The 22,584-nt window shown below is 43.6% G+C and overlaps 1 protein-coding gene across 4 annotated transcripts in view; it reads right to left on the reverse strand.

Annotated features, from left to right (window-relative positions):
- Positions 1-22,584, reverse strand: part of LOC132830705 (protein AF-10-like) — a 189,277-nt gene that overhangs the window by 36,271 nt on the left and 130,422 nt on the right. For all 4 annotated transcript variants that reach the window (XM_060848525.1, XM_060848523.1, XM_060848522.1 and 1 more), the window contains 2 exons: positions 15,658-15,836; positions 1,244-1,361 (listed from right to left, as the gene is read on the reverse strand). In XM_060848525.1, coding sequence (XP_060704508.1) covers positions 1,244-1,361; positions 15,658-15,836 — 297 coding nt within the window. The remainder of the gene's footprint in view (positions 1-1,243; positions 1,362-15,657; positions 15,837-22,584) is intronic.

Genomic DNA, 22,584 nt, shown 5'->3' on the forward strand with positions numbered 1-22,584 from the left:
AGGACAAAAATAAATTATGAAGAATAACTATGAACAGGACTGAGTTGACTGTTCACTTTGAATCACAGACTGTGGTGAAGAGAAGAGAGCTAAGGGGCAACCTTTTCACTCAGAGGGTGGTGCGTGCTGCCAGAGGAAGTGGAAGAGACTGGTACAGTTACAACATTTAAAAGGCATCTGGATGGGTATATGAATAAGAAGGGTTTAGAGGGATATGGGCCAAATGCTGGCAAATGGGACTGGACTAATTTAGGGTATCTGGTCAGCAAGGGTGAATTGGACAAAGGGTCTGTTTCTGTGCTGTACATCTCTAAGACACTGCTGCTCCAAAGGGCTGCATTTAATGGAGCTCTCTCAGTGAGGACACTATCTGCGATGCCCATAACTCCTCCATAGCAATTCAATACTGACAGCAGGCAAGACTTCCACCTTGCCTTAGAGAGCTGCAATTTCACTGGATGCTCAGTCACTCTGTAGCTCTAGCAGCGCCAATGTAAGCAATGGTCACTGTTGGGGACTGCAGGCTGTTCACCAAGCCGAAGACTGACAGTGATCCATGGTCTCACCAGGGACAAGTTGGCAGGCCCTGCTAAATAGGATAGAGGTCCAGGTTCAAAAAACTAGGTTGTGTTGGCAGGGGCGGGGCGTGATGCAAAGGAAGAGTTGGGAACTAAAATGAACCTGAAAAGGATGGGGAGCTGTTGATGGGCCGGGGGGGTTCTAAAGTGTTGTTTTCAAAGTGAAACATTAGCTGTTGCTTCTTACCACCTCCACAAATGCTGAGCTTTTTCAGTACTTGTGGTTTTTATAGGAAGACCTCTTTTACAAACCTCCTCCTCCTCAAAAACTAGACCATGAAGTTGAAGTTGCTGGGTCTCTCTGATGGTGCAACCCTACTTCTACACCCTCCCCCCACTTCCCCCACTTCCCACCCCCCCCGACCCCCATTGCAGGTTAGATACTGGAGGAAGTGGGTCAAGACCATTAAATGGTCAGTGATTGCCTACGTAATGACCTTAATAAGCTCTGAGTAGGACACCAGAGAGCTCACATGTCCCCATTTAATTGGAAAGAGGGCAAGAGTAAGCAGGTATGTGATGGGCACAGTTCCTGCTGTATGTTATGTACTGCCCTGACTTTAAACCCCTTGACAGAGGAGTGTATGTTTCAGCACAACAGTCTCTCTTTCGAGACCTAACATCACAGTAATCTGGAGAATGAGCACCTAATGATTGCCACCTACCTGTTTGACTGGTTTCCACCGGGTTTAACAGTGAAGTAATGGATGAACCAGGTGTGATTGGTCCTCCAAAGACATTGGAAGGAGTGAGATTATACGATGAACCAGGTAAGGAGAGCACCTGTACAGAGAAAGCAGCACAGTGTTGAAAGTGTAACAATGCCAAGTGATGAGGATCTCATTTTACTTGACCTTTAAAGTGGAGCTGTTGACAGTCTGCAATTTTGATTTAGCTCTTAAACAAATCTTTATTCTGCTTTAATGGAGAGAATACTTTCATTAAGTACAGCTCTTTTGTAAGCACTTAAAAACCTAGACATTATTTAAAACCTTGTATGCATTGTGTATCTCGTTCATAAAAATAATTTCCTGCTAAGGACTTGTTACTATATTTCCGTCAACACTTTCTATCACCAAATTGGTGTGTCAGAACCTCAGTCAATTTTGCTTTGCCAATCAAAGTGTAATTGTACTCTTTTGCCACTAAATGGCTCTGTGGAGCAAGTTCATGTGACCATTTCAAATATTGCCACCATTTTATATATTAAAGAAAAACCTGAAAGGCATGACCTGAACACAGACAATAAAACTAACAATATAATAGTTGCATTAACTATCTCCCGAGCTGCTGGGAAATAGCATCCTTTATTTCATTATTGATACTCACAAAACCTCAAATGTCCATCCTTTATGGATGTAAAATCTCCAACAACGTGACAAAAACAAACTTGAAAATAAATTTTGTAATATTAATTATAATATGTTACTCATTTCTTTTACTTCTCTTTACTGATGGGATTATGCACCTGAATGGCTTTAGTTTGAAGGTTAATACCATAAGATGTAGGAGCAGAAATAGCCAGAGTAACCTATCTGGCTTGCTCCATCATTCAATGAGATCACAGCTGAATGATTATCCTCAACTCCTCTTTCCTGACAATTTCTTATTACCTTTTATTCCCTTCCTGTTTAAAATTCTATCTATCTCAACCTTGAATATGCTTCATGATTAGCCACAACAATCCTCTGTAGATTCACATTTCTTTCTGAGAGAAGAAATAATATTTCTGATATTATTCCTTCTGGTTGAGAGCTCATTCATAACTGAAAATGACCAACACTAGGCTATTCCATTAAGCATTGCATCACCTCCACACTTGATCCTTCCTCTGCTGGTCACTGATTATTGATCACTGGTTAGTAGTCATTGGTTAATGATCAGGAACCTGTTGCACTACCTCCACACACCCGTTCCCAAGTAGTGCTGAATCCAATTATCCTGCTTGTGAACCCAGCCAATGCAGCACAGAACTGTTCAGTACAAGCCACTAGATAAGCATCAGAAGCAATTGTTCCTTCATATCGTGGTTCCAGTATCTAACCTGCAATGGAGGGGGGGGGGGGGGGGGGGGAGAGATGGATGGGGGGGGGGGGGAGAGATGGATGGGGTGGGGGGAGAGAGATGGATGGGGGGGGGGGAGAGAGATGGATGGGGGGGAGAGAGATGGATGGGGGGGGGGAGAGAGATGGATGGGGGGGGGAAGAGAGATGGATGGGGGGGGGAAGAGAGATGGATGGGGGGGGGAAGAGAGATGGATGGGGGGGGGAAGAGAGATGGATGGGGGGGGGAAGAGAGATGGATGGGGGGGGGAAGAGATGGATGGGGGGGGGAAGAGATGGATGGGGGGGGGAGAGATGGATGGATGGGGGGGGATGGAGGTCGGGGGGGGGGGATGGAGGTCGGGGGGGGGGGATGGAGGTCGGGGGGGGGGGATGGAGTGCGCGCGGTCCGGGGGAGGGGGGGGGAGGGTGTTGAAGTAGGTTTCCACCATCAGAGAGACCCAGCAACTTCATCTTCATGGTCTAGTTTTGGAGGAGGAGGTTTGTAAAAGAGGTTTTCTCTTGTGGGAGAGTTTAGGACCAGGCTGCATAACCTCAGAATAAGGGGATTGGCTGGTGATGCACTTGGCGTTGATGAGCTAATTTAAAATGCATTTCTGTTAGATTGACTTTGAAGTGGAATCCTAATGGTGAGACCTCCCCTTTAAAAGCCTGGTTTGGAATAAACTCCCCTGCAAAGGGTGGATTGTTCCCAATCAAAGGTTTCCCCCACGGCTGCAGTCTCTCAGCTGTAGGTTCAGTAGCGCCAATAAAAACAGAACATGCTTGCACTAGCTACATAAAGAGGTTATAAATCTCATCCGATACAAACATTTAAATATACTGTGTACTGGCTACATGTTTTAAAAAAATGGACAAGGTCACCAATTGAAGTTCTGAATTATTTCCCAACAGAATCACAAATTATCTGTGTGCAAAGAAACAGAGCCGGAACTGCTTGTGTCAAAATTACTAAGTGCTAATAGCACAGTGACACAAGGTAGAAATCATAACTGACTGATGTTCCAGCCACTTTCATTAGGGAAAGAGAGAAAGGGTAGAGTGAGAGGAGGCCATTCAGCCCACCACATGGGGGCCATTCGGATTGTGGTTTAATGAATCAATGTACACCTTTAAATCCATTCCTTTTCGTGACTCTCACTCAGGGATAGCAATCTCAGCTCAGAGTTCGACAGCTGTCGATTCAAATCTCACTCGAGAGACTAGAGTACAAAATCCAGCAACAAAGTGACATGTCACTACAGAGGAGGCAGTGGCATGGTGGTTATGTCACTGGGCTAGTAATCCAGAACTCCAGGCTAATGTTCTGGGGTTATGGGTTTGAAGCTATTGCAGTGAAATTTTAATGTAGTAAAATAAAGGCTGAGATTAAAAACTTGTTGAAGGATGACCATTTAACCACCAAATATTGTTGTAAAAACCCATCTGTTTCACTCATGCCCTTTAGAGAAGAAAATCTACTGTCCTCACCTGTGTCTGCCCTACATGCAACTCCAGACACACACAGCAATATGGTTGTCTCTTAACTGCCCTCAAGACAATTCTAAAAAAATAGAATCCCTACAGTATGGACACAGAACATTCGACCCATCAAGTCCACACAGACCCTCCGAAAAGTCCTACCCCTACCTGATCCTTGTAACCCTTCATTCCCCAAAACTAATCCATCTAACCTGCACGTCTTTGGACTGTAAGAGGAAACTGGAGCACCTGATGGAAACCCATGCAGCCACAGGGAGAACGTGCAAGCTTCACACAGTTGCCCAAGCGTGGAATCAAACCTGGTCCCTGGCACTGTCAGCCAGCAGTGCTAACCACTGAGCCACCGTGCTAGCCCAAATTAAAGATGGGCAATAAATGTTGAGCTAGCCAGTAATGTCAACATCCCATCAATGAATAATTTAAAAAAAAAATAAAAGTCCAGCTTTTGTTTCTCTAGTTTGCTTCCTACTGACTCTTCCATCACTAAACTATTGTCTTGGTTTTCTATATTGATTCATCTAAGCTCATTATTTTTAAGCAAGATCTAATTGAATTCCATTCATTTTAACCAAAAACAGAAATTTGCTGGAAAAGTTCAGCAAGTCTGGCAGCATTTGCGGACAGAAAACAGAGTTCAAATTTCAGGTTCACTGGCCTTTCTTCAGAACTCAAAATGCTAACTCTGTTTTCTTTTTACAAATGTTGCCAGACCTGCTGAGTTTTCCCAGCAGTTTTTCTTTCTATTTCCAGCATCTTTGTTTTCTATTCATTTTAATTCATTCTTCCCCAGACACAGCCCAAAGTTACTTTGTTTTAAAATTGAGTCCATCGAGTTGCTATTTCAAAGAAACATAAAAGAACTGTGATCCTCAAATTTAGCAGAGAAACTCTTAGATACTCCATAAATCCCAAGCCAAAAATTAAGTTCACCCACCGAGAGCCAATTAATTAAAATGGAAGCATTCATGGATCTTAGAATTATAATACCCAGAAACTGTTGGAATCCCATGCAATGTAGAAATTCTATGTTTCAGTACAAGTCTCTGTATCAGACCCACTCCACCTCATAAGTGAGACAGTGGGAAGGATACTGCATGCTGCCAGAGTGTTTTTAGCATGAGGACAGTAAAATAGGTCAGCCCAGCCCACCATCTTCCCATCCACTCCCAAGCTCACCTCTGTAAAAGAGGGTGGGTGGGCACCAAAATCAGGAGCCTGCCCACCCTGTGTAAATAAATAATTAAGGGCTAATTCAGCTCATCTGATTAGCAGTGTGCCAGCCTGTTATCTACCCAGTGTGTAGCACCCTCCATTTCTGGCAAAAAAAATTCATGGGTATATTAAGAATCAAACTGAAAATTATTCACAACAAATTAAATACATGCGTGAGAATACATGGAACATGATAACTGTAAATGCACAGGGGTACAATTGTGTGTCTGCAGAATACATGCCTTTTAGCATGATGCTTTACTAATTCAGAAATTGGCAGTTTAGTTGGAAGGGAAAGGACCTGCATGGTTTTGTTACATTTGGGATGTTCCAAAGCTTTAACAAACAATTAATTATTTTTGAAAGACAGTCATTGTCATTATCGAGGCAGCCAACTTGCATGCAGCAAATTCTGCAAAGATCACTGTAGTAAATGTCTAAATAACTCTGATGATGAAATTGGTTGATGGATGAACATGATCATGATAGGAGAAGTTCTACCTTTACATTTCCTTCTCATTCCTACTGGCTGATGTCAGTCGTGGCTCAGTTGGGGGGACTCCTGTCTGAGCCAAAAGGTGATGGATTTAAGCTTTGTAGCAAAGATTGGAGCCAAAAACACAAGACTGACACTCCAGTGCAGTACTTGGAGAGTGCTGCACTATCAGAGGTACTGTCTTTCAGATGTGAAGCTGAAGCCCAAACTGACCCCTTAGGTCAAGGCAGAGGCATTTGAAGAAGGGTAAGTGCGTTCTCACAGTGTCTTGGCCAATCTTTAGTCTTCGATCAACATCACAAAAACAGATCGTGTCACCATCACACTGGTGGTTATATTGCTTGCTGTGTGCAATTGGACTCTGCGCCTTCTACACTGACAGTGATTACATTGCAGAAGTCACCAAGTCAGAGAACTCTATAGCACAGAAACAGACCCTTTGGTCCAACTGGTCTGCGCTGACTAGATATCCTAAATTAATCTAGTCCCATTTGCCAGAATTTGGCCCATATCCCTCTAAAACCCTTCCTATTCATATGCCCATCCAGATGCCTTTTAAATGTTGTAATTATATCAGCCTCTAGCATTTCCTCTGGAAGGTCATTGCATACATATACACCACCGTTGTTTCCATAACAAAGTCCTTCTTTGGCCATGAAGTGTTTTGAGGTATCCTAAGATAGTGAAAATCTCTCTGTATAGATGTTTTTAATCTATCTGCTCAGCACTGGAGCAGGGGGGACTTGAATCCAGCCTTGCTGACCCAGCGATTGAGATACCCTTACAGTGCATTAACTGCCCTTTTAAATCTCTCTCTATAAATATGCTCGTTAGTTTTGTTTGACCCAGTTGCACGAGACCCAGGTGATGTTATGGACTAGTAATCTCAGTGTCAGTGATACTCATTCAAGCTAAAAACAAATTGTCAATTTCTACAAGAGTCCACAACCTCGCCTCAACTTGCAAATGACTTCCAGATGTTTGAGAAAGCTTTTCCTTTTAAATTGTGCTTTACAAACGTTTCTGTACAGTCAGCATAAGGCCACTTTACAGACTGCAATCACACCTCATGATTTCCTGTCTAAGATCGCTTTAAATCAACTAAAGAACGCTGCACATTTATTGCTGTATGCAGAGATTAGATTAGATTAGATTACTTACAGTGTGGAAACAGGCCCTTCAGCCCAACAAGTCCACACTGACCCTCCGAAGCGTAACCCACCCAGATCCATTCCCCTACATTTACCCCTTCACCTAACGCTACGGGCAATTTAGCATGGCCAATTCACCTAACCTGCACATTTTTGGATTGTGGGAGGAAACCAGTGCACCCGGAGGAAACCCACGCAGACACAGGGAAAATGTGCAAACTCCACACAGACAGTCGCCTGAAGTGGGAAATGAACCTGGTCTCTGGCACTGTGAGGCATCAGTGCTAACCAGTGTGCCTCCGTGCCTCTTTCTCTATCTCGCTATAGTTCTGTTGCAACTCAGCAGGGTTATCCCACATAGGCTGTGTTTTTATTTACCTACACAAGTAAATGACACTGCACACTTCAGTCAAGACTGACCCCATTATTCCGAAGGTATCAGGTTAGCATAAATTCTTGTCTTCTTTTCAAGCAAACAGCTTTTTTATTTTTCACTCCTTCTGCTCTGACATATGTTACTGCCATCCCAACAGCTTATACCATTCCCCTGTCTCTGCATTTGCTTGAAAGCTAATAAACCTCAATCTTTTTCCAGTTCTGATTGTAAACAACACTTTGTCATTCTGTCCCTTCACCATTGCTGCCTGACCACTGTAGTTTCCATAACTTTGGTCATGAAGTGCTTTGAAATGTCCTAAGATAGTGAAAATCTCTAAGAATGTTTTCTCTTTCCATTTCAGATTGCCATCATTTGTGGAACTTCATGTTAGAAATTCCCTTTTTGTGGGCGGCACGGTGGCACAGGGGTTAGCACTGCTGCCTCACAGCGCCTGAGACCCGGGTTCAATTCCCGACTCAGGCGACTGACTGTGTGGAGTTTGCATGTTCTCCCCATGTCTGCGTGGGTTTCCTCCGGGTGCTCCGGTTTCCTCCCACAGTCCAAAGATGTGCGGGTCAGGTGAATTGGCCATGCTAAATTGTCCGTAGTCTTAGGTAAGAGTAAAATGTAGGGGTATGGGTGGGTTGCGCTTTGGCGGGTCGGTGTGGACTTGTTGGGCTGAAGGGCCTGTTTCCACACTGTAAGTAATCTAATCTAATCTAAACCTTGGGTAGCTGGATGGCATCTTTGCTCTCATTTGAATTCAGTACTAATCGTGATTTGGAGTGTATTATTGGGAGACATTTCCACATATCACAGTCCCATAATTTGATCCTATGTGGGCAAACAATGTTTTTAAGAATTCTAAGAACTATGCTGACAATAAATTTAAGATTGTCAGTTGGACACACATTCTGGTGCACCAGGGCATACTGGAAGCTGCATATATTAATGCTCAGAATCCTGTTATTTGTAGTTTGAAAGAACATGTACGTACATTGCACCTGTTTTAATGCATCAAAATTCATGACAGCCATTCTCTGGTTCATTTCACAGGACAATGCCCAGCCAGTCAGTCAACCATCTTCATTTAAACTTAAGCGAAGCTTGGCGGTCAACTGGTGGTTGTTAATAATTGTTGCATTTGCATGGAGATGCCTCCACTAATCTGTGTAGACTTCTGATCAATCAACCCTTTCTTCCCGTAGAGTGTAATGTGCTGTCCCATCTACATCGGCACTTCTCGCCAATTGTCCTGATGAAAACTCTGGCAAAATGTGGATTTCCCCCCCCCCCCAAGCAATACACTTTTGTTCTAGAAAGGACATTGTGAGCACAACTGTCAGCTGGCAGCACTTCTGCCGCTGGGTCGGTACAAGTCTCCCATCCAGACAGCTGACTGCATCATCCAAGCTGACACTCCCAGTGCAGTCTTGAGGGTGTGCTACACTGTTGGAGATGACCTCGTCTGGATCAGATTTTAATCTTTCAGGTAGATATAAAAAGTCCTATGGCATGATTTTGCAGGGTTGTTGAATGGGGTGGGGGGGCTGAATTCTCCCCAGAATCCTATTCAGTATTAGCTCTCAATAAAACATAATAGCTGTTGGGCGAACAGATCATGGGCATCGCTGAAAAGAAAACGCGTACTTTGCTGAAGCATTTCATCTTGCGCTGATCAGGACAATTTATAAGAAATACCAATGAAAAGAGAAAACAGCATATATGCCACATGAGGGGAGGATGCTGATTAGTTGACTTGTGGACTCTGATTGGTAGAGGTGTTGCCATGGAGAATGCACCAGTTAATGATGACTGACAGTTAGCAGCCAAAGTCTGTACAAATTTTAAACCAGGCAGGTTTAGTCAGACTGGCCAAGTCAATATGCTGAAAAATGAAGTAGAGAATGGCTGCCAAAGAGTTTGTTGCATTGAAATGGACTCAATAGTTGTACATGTTTTCTCCTACCTGCAATGGGCATGGAGCTTCACCCTTGAGCAGTGTGGATTTTGCAGCTGCTGCTGAGATTGCAGGCTTACTTGCAGTTTTATTATAATTTTACTTGAACTATTATATTTCACTATTATAAGATTTTTATTCATTTTGTTTCCCTAACATTAAAAAAAATTGCAAACTCTTTTTCAAACCGACTTATTTTTAAATGAACTTCGTGAGGAAGTGGTGGGTGTGGGAACAGTTACAATGCTTAAAAGACACTTGGATCAGTACATGAATAAGGGAGGCTTGGAGGGATATGGACCAGGAACTGGCAGGTGGGACTGGTTTAGTTTGGGATGATCATTGGCAGGGACTGGTTGGATCAAAGAGTCTGTTTCTGTGCTGTGAGACTCCATAACTGGGCTCTGTATTTTAGTATGTGTAGCTTCCAGTACACACAAGGACACTACACTGAGCCCAACAGACAATTCTAAATTGGTTATCAGAGTGATTCATGACACAGACAGGATTATCCACTTAATGTTGTCCAACAGCATGAGTCACATTTAATTTTTTTTTTAGATTACTTACAGTGTGGAAACAGGCCCTTCGGCCCAACAAGCCCACACCGACCCACCGAAGCGCACCCACCCAGACCCATTCCCCTACATTTACCCCTGCATCTAACACCACGGGCAATTTAGCATGGCTAAATTGTTGTGAGTTTGCAAGTGCGGGCTGGTTGGGTATGTTGGCACTTTGCTTGTGCAAACAAATGAAGGAATACGCTTAATACGTGGTCATTATTCCATAGCTCTATGTGGGAGTTTGCTGTGCACAAAGCAGCTGCTGCACTTTCCTACAGTTTAACAGTGGCGATTAATTCAGTAAAATACTTCATTTGCTGTAAAGTGCTTTGGGACAGATTCTCTCTCCTGGATCAAAAACAAAAATTGCTGGAAAAGCTTAGCAAGTCTGGCAGCATCCGTGGAGAGAAATCAGTTAGTGATTTAGGTCGAGTGACTCTTCCTCAGAACTCCACTCCATGCCCACCCCATAACCTCTCATATCCTCCATGTCATCCTACTTCCCGTACCTACCCTCTGACCCTTTATTACTTAATAACAACTTTTTTATCAAGTCACCACCTTACACCTACCACATCAACTCATCCTGTTTCTATAATGGCCACACCTTATAACCCATTGAGAGACAAATTGGAAAATATTATCAAACTTTATTCTAGTACATAGCAGACTTCACAATATTGAAAAAAACTCATTTATTAAAAAACAATACTACATTTATATTCTTTCTACTACCTTATAACAACAAAGATTGCATTCAAGTCTACATTCCCTCTCAAGAACCATGGAATTTAATTAGAGTCTAGAATCCCTTGGAGATGTGAAACAAACTATGAAGTGACAGGCATCCTGCTGTGATAATGGATGGTTGTCAAATGAGTCCTGCTACGTTAATCCATTAATGGAAACCTTCAGGCGTATGTCAACAGAGTGAAATCAATGTACCAATTTACTTTAATACCAAATGCAGTTTAAATGTTCAAAAAGTAACAATTTTAAGTGATGTGAACATGTGAGCGCTCTCTTTGACAGGTTATCTTGATGCTTTTGACAGGAATGCTAGAAGCTTTTGACAGTATGACAAATAGTTATTTGGTCGTACAGAACTTGAGTGTTGCTGAAAAAGATGCTACATTTTGTCAAAGTTTTACTTCTTGCACTCATTACAACAATTTACAAGAACAGAAATTCAAGGGAAAAACCAGCATCAACAGTTCATGAGAGGGGATAGCAGATTGATGGGCAAGAGGACTCTGACTAGTAGAAGTGTTGCCAGGGCAAGTGCACCAATTCTAATGATGTCTCACATTGATCTGCCAGGCTTTGTTTCAATTTTAAACCAGGCAGCTTGACTGTAATTGACTGGAGCGTTGCCCTGAGAAATGGCTCAGCAGATGGCTATCACCTATTTTGTGGAGTTGAAAAAGATACAGTGCTTCTTTCGTCTGCACAGAAAATAGCCCTGTGTATTAAATATATGTAGCTTCCAGTACACACATGGGTGCCAAAACTGCAGGCTGTGATTCTGACATGGCTACTGGCAGTTCTAGTGAGCTTGACCATTATTAATGAGATTATGCACTTTTCACCATTTATCCTGTTTTTAACAACTTCAAAGGTCACCCTCCTCTCCCAACCTCATCCAAAGGGGACTGGATCCAAAGGGAATGTCACCTCTACAAAACAGAGCCATTCTTTGGATAGTGTACTGTGTTCAGTCCTGCAGTTACCCCATGTACTCTCCACAGTTCAGGTTTCACATGTCCCAATTCTCAAACTGCAACTTGAGTAGAGGCAGTTGCTGACTTAAATAGCCAGCTGACTTTGTGAAGAGCAATTGGCCCCAGTCCTGCCCTGTGACAAGAGGAAGTGTCGTATTTGGTGATTGGACTGAGCCTCTCTGTCATTGTGAAATTTCGGGCCTCTGTTTCCCTTGACTTTGGCTGAGGGATGAATATTGGCCAGGATACCAGGAGGAATCCCTGTAATTTTAATCCAGCTGAGAGACCAGAAAAATGACTCAGATCAACTTCTCACCCCAGAAAACAGCAACTCTGACCATGCAGCACTCCCTGCACTGTTAGATTATGTCATCGTTTGCAAGAGATGTGGACCCCTAACGTTTTGATCCGAGATATGTGTTACCAAGTCAGCAATGCAACAGTCAGCTCAAATAGTCACACCTTTGAAAAATGCTACAGAATGTTATTGTTGTGACTAATTAAGTATTTTTTCACTAATTAAGCTTTGAGGCTGTCATTAATAATTCCAATAAAAAACCCTGTGGGGAACTGGGGAGAAAAACAAACAATAGATTTGTATGGTAAGGGTGTTCTGAGTTTGCAACCAACCTGTACTTTTCCTAACTTAACTGTGGCCATTAGATAAAAGTATTCTTTTTACCACACTTAATTTTATGAAGATCTTAATTATAAAAATCAAATACCATAAGAACTTTAAAGAAATTGGTGCAGGTATAGACTATACAACCTATTGAGCCTGTATTGCCATTTAATTTGATCTTATCGAATCCTCAACTCCAACTTCCCACATGCTCCCCATATCCCCGGGACCCCAAAAATTCATCTCATCCTTAAAAATATTCAACAATGGAGCATCCACAGCTTTACATAAAAGCAAGAATTCCCAAAGATCCATAATGCTTTGACTGAAGAGAGCTCTCTTCACCTCAGTCCTAAACCGCATCCAGGAATCCCTAAGAATAGGAACAGAAGGCCTTTCGGCCCCTCGTGCCTGCTCTCCCATTCAATAAGATCATGGCTGATCTGACATTGTTAACATCCATTTTCCTACCCTTTCCCTGAGATCTCGGACTCCCCTACTGATCAGGATCATTCTGAGACCAATAGCTCAGGTTCTAGATTTCCAAGCATTTCCCTTTACAAGACCCCTTTCAAATTTTGTATGCTTCAGCGAGGTACCCTCTTCCTCTACACGCCACAGAATCTGGTAACTCGTTGCCCAAATTGTCCAGGCTGCCTTCTGGGCTCTGTGTGCGGCGTAGCTTTCCAGCACAGTATGGGTTAATAGTGATTTTGAGGCAGGTCAGGTGTAGGGTCACGGCACTGCAATTGCAGCTCTGCGCAGTTCCTGAACTAAAGACGAACATTAACCAGTAGGTGGCATCCATACTCTGACCCAGCTCATCACAACCTCACAAGACCCTCACCGCACTGACAACTGCCTGTAGCACAACAACACAAAGTATCACGTTGTTACATGATGTGTTTCAGCTTCTTGAGAAGTTCAACGTCCAGTCGTGGGGCTGGCTGAAGACAGCAGAAAGATTGGCTGGCATTATTCCTCACAGAATCGAAGATCATGGAAGGAGGTAATCTTAAACAGCATCTTTCACCATCCAAAGACAATACTCCTCTAACCCCGCCCCAACGTGCTTCACAGCCATTCTTGTATTTATGAAGGTCGGTCACGGTCATAATGTGGCCTTTGTGTCAAGCACAGCAAGATCCCACAAGAAAGGCAATAAAGGAAGTGAGCTGACAACCTGTTTATTTAGTGATGCCTGTTGAGGGGTGAAGGTTGACCAGATCACAAGAAATGAGTTCTTAAGTAAGTGAAGAAGTAAATCAATTGTCATTTTCTGGGGGTGGCCAAGTGAAAATCCAGTGTTTTCTTATTAAATTGTGTTGGCCATTTACTCCACCACTGCATGAAACTGGAAAAGCAGAGTTCACTCACCAGTGTCTTACACATGCAACAGCCTGGATTGCTGATGGGTTGTTTAGCCAGTAGGGGCTATCACAGAGCATAGTCCTATTCTCAACCAGCATCTTTAGTTCCTGGCTGAGCTGTGCTCATTGGAGCATCAACATCAGAGGCAAGGGGATCTTTGTTCTGGGATATGAAAGCTCCACTGCTAGTATTTGAAGAGCAGAATGACCCCCTAGTGTCCAAAACCCTTTCCTCTGCCAACATCCAGACTGAACTGTGCAACCGATTGTTCACCTCTTCCTTGTCTGGGAAGCACTGGTGATCAAATGCCTGTTTTTCTCTTTGCTCTGTGACAAATTTCAAAAAAGGACTCCAACAAAAGAAAAGATGTCATTGCATTAGGGAGGACGCAGGAGAGATTTACAACGATGCTTCTTGGCTGGAGAATGTTACTTATGAGGAAAGATTGGACAGGGTTGTTTTCTTTGGAAAGAGACAGCTGAGAGGAGACTTACTTCAATGGTACAAAATTAAAAGAGGTCACTAAACAGTGGATACAAATAGCTCTATTTCCCTTGCTTGATGGTTCATAGCCAGGGGGGCAAAGACTGAGGGTAAGAGGCAGGAGGTTCAGAGGGAGATCCATGGGGACATTTTCAACCCAAAGGTTGGGGGGGGGGCGGGTACCTGAAACTTACTACCTATAAGGCGTTGGGTGATGGGTGGGTAGTTAGAGACAAAAGCCTTCAGTACATTCCAGAAGTACTCAGATTCAAAGCATGGCAATCTATTAGACAACAGAACAGGAATCAGAAAGTGGGTTAGGCTGGATGGCTATTTGTCAGACACAGTGGGCCAAATGGCCTGCGCCCATGCTGCAAATTTCAATGATGGTCTGAATTTTTCCCAATGCTTTACAAATAAAAGGACTTTCATAAACCCATTACCTTCTGAAGTGCTTCACAGGTAATTGAATACTTTCGAAGAGCAGTGACACTTGCACTGTAGGAAGTGGGGTAACCAAAATGTGTGCACAGGAAGGTCCCACAAACAACAATGCTACAATGAACAACTTATCTAATTCAGATGCTGGTTGAGGGACATCATTAACAATACTTTCCAGACACTCGTCCTCAGCAACCCGGAGGGACAAAGGCAGCTGACATACGGGAACACAACCACATTCAATGACACACCATCCGGGGCAGCACAGTAGCTCAGGGGTTAGCATTGCTGCTTCACAGTGCCAGGGACCTATGTTTGATTCCGTCCTCAGGCAACTATGTGTATGGAGTTTGCACATTCTCCCCATGTCTGTGTGGTTTTCCTCCGGGTGCTCCAGTTTCCTCCCACAATCCAAAAGATGTGCAGGTCAGGTGAATTGGCCATGCTAAATTGCTTATAGTGTTAGATGCATTAGTCAGGAGTAAATATAGGGAAGTGGAATGTGTCTGGGTGGGTTACTCTTTGGAGAGTTGGTGTGGACTTGTTGGGCCGACGGGCCTGTTTCCATCCTGTAAGGAATCTAAACTAATCCTGACTTGGAATTATATTGCTGCTCCTTCAGAGTCAAAATCCTGGAACTCTTTTCCCAGCAGACTGTGTGTGTAACTGTACCAAACGCACTGCAGTGAATGAGCAAGGCACACATCAGCACTTCCTCTGGGGGCAGTGAGGGATGAGCAACCAGTTCACAACTTTTATTTTAAAAATAACTCTGGCACCATACAGAAATTCCTGTTACTATTCAAAACAGTGCCATGGGATGAATGCTTTACGCCAACTAACAGTTGAAAAACCATACCTCTGACAGGGCAGCACTCCATCAAAGCTGCACCAGGATGGCCAGCCTGGGTTTGTTTTGTGCTGAAGTCTTCCGGATCTAATGGCCTTCGTTCAGAGAGCCATTGCAAGCAGGATTGGCTGCATGTCCCCCACTGCATCGTAACAATTCTCTAATTCTGTGACCCACCCCCACCAAAGGCCTGATGTTGACCCACTGAACCATTTCTCAGGAAACAGCCAAGAGCAGTGAGCAGAAAGCGGAAGGCAGTGCTGCTGGAGTGAAAGGTCTTACCTGCGAGGAGCTAATGGACGCCGTAGCAGTCATGGTCCCAGGTAGTGATGGTCGGCTGAGGTGCATCAGGTGGCCAGTCCGGTGATGGGGCAGGATATTGGATGAAAGGGGCGTGCTGCATCCAGTTCCTAACATTCCGCCGCTGAGTGTCAAGGGAATTTCCTTATTCGCATAGACACCTATCAGGCCACACAGAAACCAACACATACGGTTAGTGACATAGTAAAACTGCCTTAGATCATACAAACAAGCAACAAAGGTCGGCCATTCAGCTCTTTGAGCCAGTTCTGCCATTCAACAAGATCCTGGCCGATGTGATTTTAACCTCAATTCTACATTTCATGCCCTTGGTCATCAAGAATTTATCCATATCTGCCCGAAAATTATTTCAAGATTCTGCATCCACTGCCTTTTGAGGAAGGGAATTCCAAAAAGACTTATCAACACTCTGGGGGACAAAGCGCTTCCTCGTTTGTTTTAGATCGGTGTCCCCTTACGTTCAGACTATGACCCCCCCAGTTCTAGATTCTCCCACAAGAGGAAGCATCCTGGATCAAACCCAGAGGTGAAACCACTATGACCAATGCATAAAGCTACAGCGCTTCTCAAAGCCAGCTTTATTACACCTAAGGTAGTCACTGATCACCATTTGCATATTGAACTACGGTTTGATTTCAGAGGATGGTTGATTTGCTTTTAAGGAACGGACTGGGTATTGGACCAGGAAGGCGGAAGATTAACATAATGTTGCACATGGTGATCTGGTTTTTACTTTGAAGAGACTGGAATTTCCGGGAGAATTCTAACACTAAATGTTGCTTTTTCAGGAAATGGGACAAGGGAGTGGGACTCTCCTGAGTCCCTATTTATGACATGACCTGTTAGGCACAGTTTAAAAATAAGAGGAATGGGGACCAACCATGAGCTTTGGGTCAAATTCAGCAACTTGTGCAGGTGGAACAATGCGAAGAAAGAAACAATGATTCCAGTTTAAAGTCTCACTTAACACAAGTACAGTTTGATGGAGGGGATGCTAATGACCCTTGCCAATCAGGGCACACATCTCCTCCTGGACCCTCGGCAGAAGATACTTGTCCCATACTTGCGTATTGAAACCCCTCTCCTATCAAATGACACCAAAACATCACACCTGAAATAATTCACCTCACCTTGATGGCAAAACAGCTCCTGAACATCATTTTAACCTTAACTGTGCACAGAACATTCTTTATTGTTGTGCGTGATCAAGAAAGGCTTTGTATAGGAATACATTTCACTTTTACCTGTTATAGGATCTTCTCCCTATTTGTCGGCTCCTCTTTGTACCTCTACACTCTAGAATCCTACAAATCTCCACAAATAAACCAATCACAAGATGCTTCAATGCACAAGGGACCAATCAGGTCTGGTTGACGGTACAACTGTGTTAGCACCTCCTGTCTACACAGAGTATACCGTGATTCACCTATTCCTGATGAAGGGCTTATGCTCGAAACGTCGAATTCTCTATTCCTGAGATGCTGCCTGGCCTGCTGTGCTTTGACCAGCAACACATTTGCAGCTGTGATCTCCAGCATCTGCAGACCTCATTTTTTACTCGTGATTCACCAAGGCTCTGTTGACACCTTTCAAATCTGTGGGATTTGCCAAATAGGGCAAGGGCAGCAGATACATGGGAACACCACCACCAACTATTTCCCTCCAAGCCACATACCATCCCAATTTGGAACTATATTGCCATTCCTTCATTGTCACTGGGTCAAAATCCAAGAACTCCTGCCCTAACACCACAATAGGGGTCTCTAAACCCCAAGGACAACACCTCTCCACTTCCTTCTCCAGAGCAATTAGGAATGAGTAACAAATGCCAGCCCAGATGGTGAAACCCTTACCTGATAAATGAATTTAAAAATAATATAATCTTTGCAAACATCATACCCTACCTGCTGGGAGACTCCTTTGATTCAGTAGGTAACTCTGCATTTAAGGTGGGCCAGTTTGGAATTTTTCAAAAAAAAGATTTAATTATCATCCGTCTACAATCGCATAACCAAGTGACTTGAGAAGCCACTTCAGAGGATAATAAAGTGTCATTCACAATGATGCGAACCTGAAACATAAAGAGCCCTGAGGGGATAGAAATGGCAGATTTCCTTCCCTAAAGGACATAAGTGAACCAGATGGGCTTTTTTATGATAATCAGTAGTTTCATGGTCACCATTACAGAGACCAGTTTTTGATTCCACATTTATTTAATTAACTATGTAAATCCCAAGCTGTTGATGTGAAATTTGAAGTTGTCTCCGTGGTCATTAGTTCCAGCCTCTCGATTACCAGCTTGGTAATGTGATCACTGTGCTCCTGTCCTCCTCCACTGCAGTGCCTAGGTTGAGTAAAATGCATTTTCCCAGGCATTTCTTGTTTTTAAAAAAGTGAATGCTTTCAGTTAAGTTGATCAGAGCTGGGAATTCGGTCGGGAAAAAATAGCTTTGCATTTATGTAGCAGCTTGCACAACCACCAGAGAACTCAAAATGCTTTATAGCCTATGGAAACTTTTGAAGTGCATTCAAGTGCTTTAATGTAGGAAATATGGCAGACAATTTACACACCGCAAACAACAATGTGACAATGATTAAATAATTTGTTCTGAAGCAAGAACAAAAATGGCTGGAGAAACTCAGCAGAGCGACTGGGAGGGGGGAAACAAAGAGTTAATGTTTCACATCAAATAGGACGCTTAAGGACCGAGATAGGATTTCGACCTATTTTATCCTTATCACTCTTTTAACACTATTAACATTCCCTTTGTCTTTGTGTGTTCCACTTGCTCTTTCTCCCCCTCTGTCATTTTCCAGCTCCCTTCAGTTCTCAGACATCTAAAAGACTTGAGCCTGGAACCCTGTGTCTCTGAAGGGGAGAGTGACCACCGTGGATATTTTATGGGGTCCCTGCTCTGTTTGGCCAAGGAGGCTGGACTGGGGGGTGTTTTAGTTTGGGGGGGGGGGGGGGGGGGAAATGTGCAGAAGTTGCAAGATTTAGGTTAAAATCAAGCTCATTAAGCACCAGAGTTTCTGGTCAATGACCATTGCTCGAACCTAGATGTCTGGAGAGTATCTGGATTAATCTCATATTCAAACTGATTGGATCAGGAATCCTAAAATTTTGAGGCAGATGGTAACGGCTGCAAATGCAACATAAAAGCTCAGTGAGATGATAGTCCCTCGTGGAGCCTATCAGTATCAGAAGGCAAAGGAACACACAAGGTTCAGATGAATTCTTCAAAGCACTGAAAACAGCACGACGTTGGTAAAACAGAATACTGAAAGAACTCAAATACTTTTATTTCAAACGATTTGGGCAGAAGCACATTTTATTTAAAAAAAGGATGCCCAAGGAACTCAGATTTAAAGATAAGCAGGCAGAGTTGAAAAGGAGATAGAAATAACCAAAGTGAGGCAAAACAAAATGAAAACCAGACACATGCAAATTACATTTATAAAGGTACTCCCAATTTCGTTTTTTTTTTGGGGGGGGGGGGGGGAAGAATGTTGGAAATTGAATTTGGATATTGTTGGATTTTACTAGGACAACAGGTTAGGTGAATTGTAATGGGTTCGCACTTAAGGGTCATGAAAATAAAGTGGGTAGAAGTGTTACTGCAGATGCTGGAGATCAGAGTCAAGATTAGAGCAGTGTTGGAAAAGCACAGCAGGTCAGGCAGCATCCAAGGAGCAGGAAAATCAATGTTTCAGGCAAAAGCCCTTCATCAGGAATGAAATGGATTCCTGATGAAGGGCTTTTTGCCCGAAATGTCGATTTTCCTGCTCCTCGGACAAAAATAAAGTGATCAACAGCAAGTCAAACACAGAATACTGGAGAAATGCCTTTTGATGCAGAGATGATGTGTGCACTTGGGGGAGAGAGGAGAGGAAAGTACAAACTCCAGTTCAGTTGAGCAGCCTTTTTTTTTGCTTGGCATTCCATGCAATTATTAGAGCAGATCTGAGGAGGTATGTTTGCTGGGTGAATAAATAAAGATTAGCTTTTGCTATGTTGTATCTTTTTGTTCCACTTCCTGCCGCCTCCTTTTTTTTTGCTGTAGCTTGTTTCTGAAAATGGGACCATTTAACTAGCTGTCCTTCCTTAGGGTCCTAATGTTTCATCAACCAATATCCATATTTCAGACGTTTAAAAGGGTTTTACTGAATTCTAGAGCAGATCACATCCTTTGGTTTTCACCTTTCCTTGTCCAGAACGAAGAACTCAGCTCTAACTTTCTTTTAAGAACAGCAGCAGATTGCAATGCAGAGGAACCTTGATTATCTGAAGGACATGGGCAGGGAGTATTTCAGTTGGTTAATCAAATTCTGGATAACATAGTTTACTCAAGCATCAGGACCTTGTGATCTTGTCAGATAATCCGACATTCAGATAGTCGAATGCCGGATAATCGAGGTTCCTCTGTACACCGTGCCTGACTTGGATATGGCTGAATTCTAGCAGCTTGACTTCCTTATGTCATCCTACAAACCGTCTTGGAGGCTTCCCCCCCCTCCCCCCGACCTTGTCTCAGTCGAATCCCTCGAACTCAGCACCACCCTCCTAACCTGCAATCTTCTTCCTGACCTCTCCACCCCCACCCCACTCTGGCCTATCACCCTCACCTTGACCTCCTTCCACCTATCACATCTCTATCGCCCCTCCCCCAAGTCCCTCCTCCCTACCTTTTATCTTAGCCTGCTTGGCACACTCTCCTCATTCCTGATGAAGTGCTTTTGCCCGAAACGTCGAATCTCCTGTTCTTTGGATGCTGCCTGACCTGCTGTGCTTTTCCAGCAACACATTTTCAGTCTTGGAGGCTTAGCCTAGCAGGCAACTATAGTTACTTCACAGACTTTAAACTGGTGAAGTGTCCTCTTCTAGTGGATCATTCTCTGTGACCCAGCACTTAGCTTTAAGAGGGGCATGCATTCAGCTGTGGAGCAAAGCGAAACACCCACCCGCCAGCCACATTAGCTCAATCAACCCTAACAATCAAAGGATGACAGAAATCCCAGCCAGGTCACCCCCCGCATTCAGAACTCTGCTATTCTTGTTAAAATGAACCTATATTAAAGGCACTATACAAATTGCTGCTGTAATCTCATCAACATGTTTAAGTTAAAGCATATTAAGGACTATCTAATTGTTCAAATGGTGGGGTATGTCCAGTTACAGACGAGCTAGAGCGAGACATGTATATGAAATTGAGTTTCAGCTGACGAATAGCTGATTGGTCTATAGAATGGTAACCAGCCATTGATAATAAAGGCCTCCAGCTTGCCAACAACGTGATTGGCTCCCAGGTAGCTTAGCAGCTTGTGGATGTGAAGGTTTGAAGGAGAAGCTTTAGGATCTCCATGAGGAGAGGAGCTGTCCCTTCTTGCTCCAGCAAAGACCACCTCAAGGCTGAAAAAAGGCCGTTTATTTCCCCCTGGCTCCTGTGGACCTGAACCATAAGTTAGTGACACGTGTAAATCAGCCACCCGATACCTCTCACAGGCAATTGAAAGTCCCTGGAGAAGGAAGATCGAGGAGCAGTCCAAGGCTTGTTGCACTTCAGGAATTTGATGTGCCAACGTGCTGATCACACTGAGATATGCTAAGGCAAAGTGATCACCTCAGTCAACCCAGAAGACACACCATTGAACGGACTTTTCAATCTTTCCCACCACTCACGACATCCAGGGCATTTTACCAATCTGTGTCTGTGTGTGCGCGTGTGTGTGTCTGTGTGTACGGGGAGTTTATAAGGGCTTTAGAGTTTTGATCAGGAGAGTAATATGTTGACAGTTCATAATCTTTGTTTTGTACCTGTAGGTAAAGCCTATTTATTTATTATAAATACTAATTCTCGTTATGTATAGAAATCTAATCCAACCTTTCCAGCAACTTGGGCTGAAAAGGCAGGTAAATTGGAGAATTTTGCATACATGTATAAATTGTTTAACTTTTGTGATGGCTCTGAGAACAACTAAGCTTCAATTCCAGTGAGTCACCCCCCACTGAAACAGAACACTAGCCAACTGGATGATTTTTCACAAGCCAATTTTTTTTTCTTTCCAGCTCTCATGTTTTTATTAGGAGTAGCCAACTGTTCCATATACTGATTATATACACACATCGTCTGACTGTTTGTTTCCGAAGATGATTCCTTTCGACACTGGAAGGGTTGATAAACCTCGGGATGGGGTAGGGCGAGGGAACCGTCCCTTGGTTCCGTGTTGTGTCCATGAGACGAAGCAAGTACAAACCGCTGTGTGGTTCATGAAAGGTTTGTGAATGAGTATTTGTGAACCAGGTCAGGCTGCAACGTGGACCTGCTGTTCCTCTTCCTGATTCTACCCTCCGCCTCCTCCCCCCCTCACCCACCACCACCACCAACCACCCCTCCAACCCTGCTGACCCTGTTTAAATGACACCGCACACTTACCATTCTCCAAGTGCCCTCCACCATGCAATTAGCATATTTACACAAGCTTGTCAACTTGGTTGCCCACAGCAACCACCCAGCACTTGTTCTGATCCAAGTGTCCTATCGCTAACTTTGGAGTGACGGACCCTTTCTATGGCCAATCCCCCCACCCCCCCCCCTCCATCCCCAGCTACAGAGATTGGCTCCTTTTGTTGAAATCTAAAGGGGCTGGCTGAGAGCCAAGCACAATGACCATACACCATACACAAGATAATTATCCAACACAGAGAGAACTCACATTGTTTATCGCTCTGTCACAAACATAGAGAAAGCACATCAAACTCCTGCTCAGTAACACACTCCCCTCGGCTGTAAAGTTCTCCCAGTGCACATACACAGGCATTTACAGCTCCCTCGCTAATGGAGAAAGCACTTAAGCAGCTTCGGTATCAAACAGCACATTCCGTCACTC

Source organism: Hemiscyllium ocellatum, chromosome 32 (genome assembly GCF_020745735.1).
Source record: "Hemiscyllium ocellatum isolate sHemOce1 chromosome 32, sHemOce1.pat.X.cur, whole genome shotgun sequence".
Taxonomy (NCBI): Eukaryota; Metazoa; Chordata; class Chondrichthyes; order Orectolobiformes; family Hemiscylliidae; genus Hemiscyllium; species Hemiscyllium ocellatum.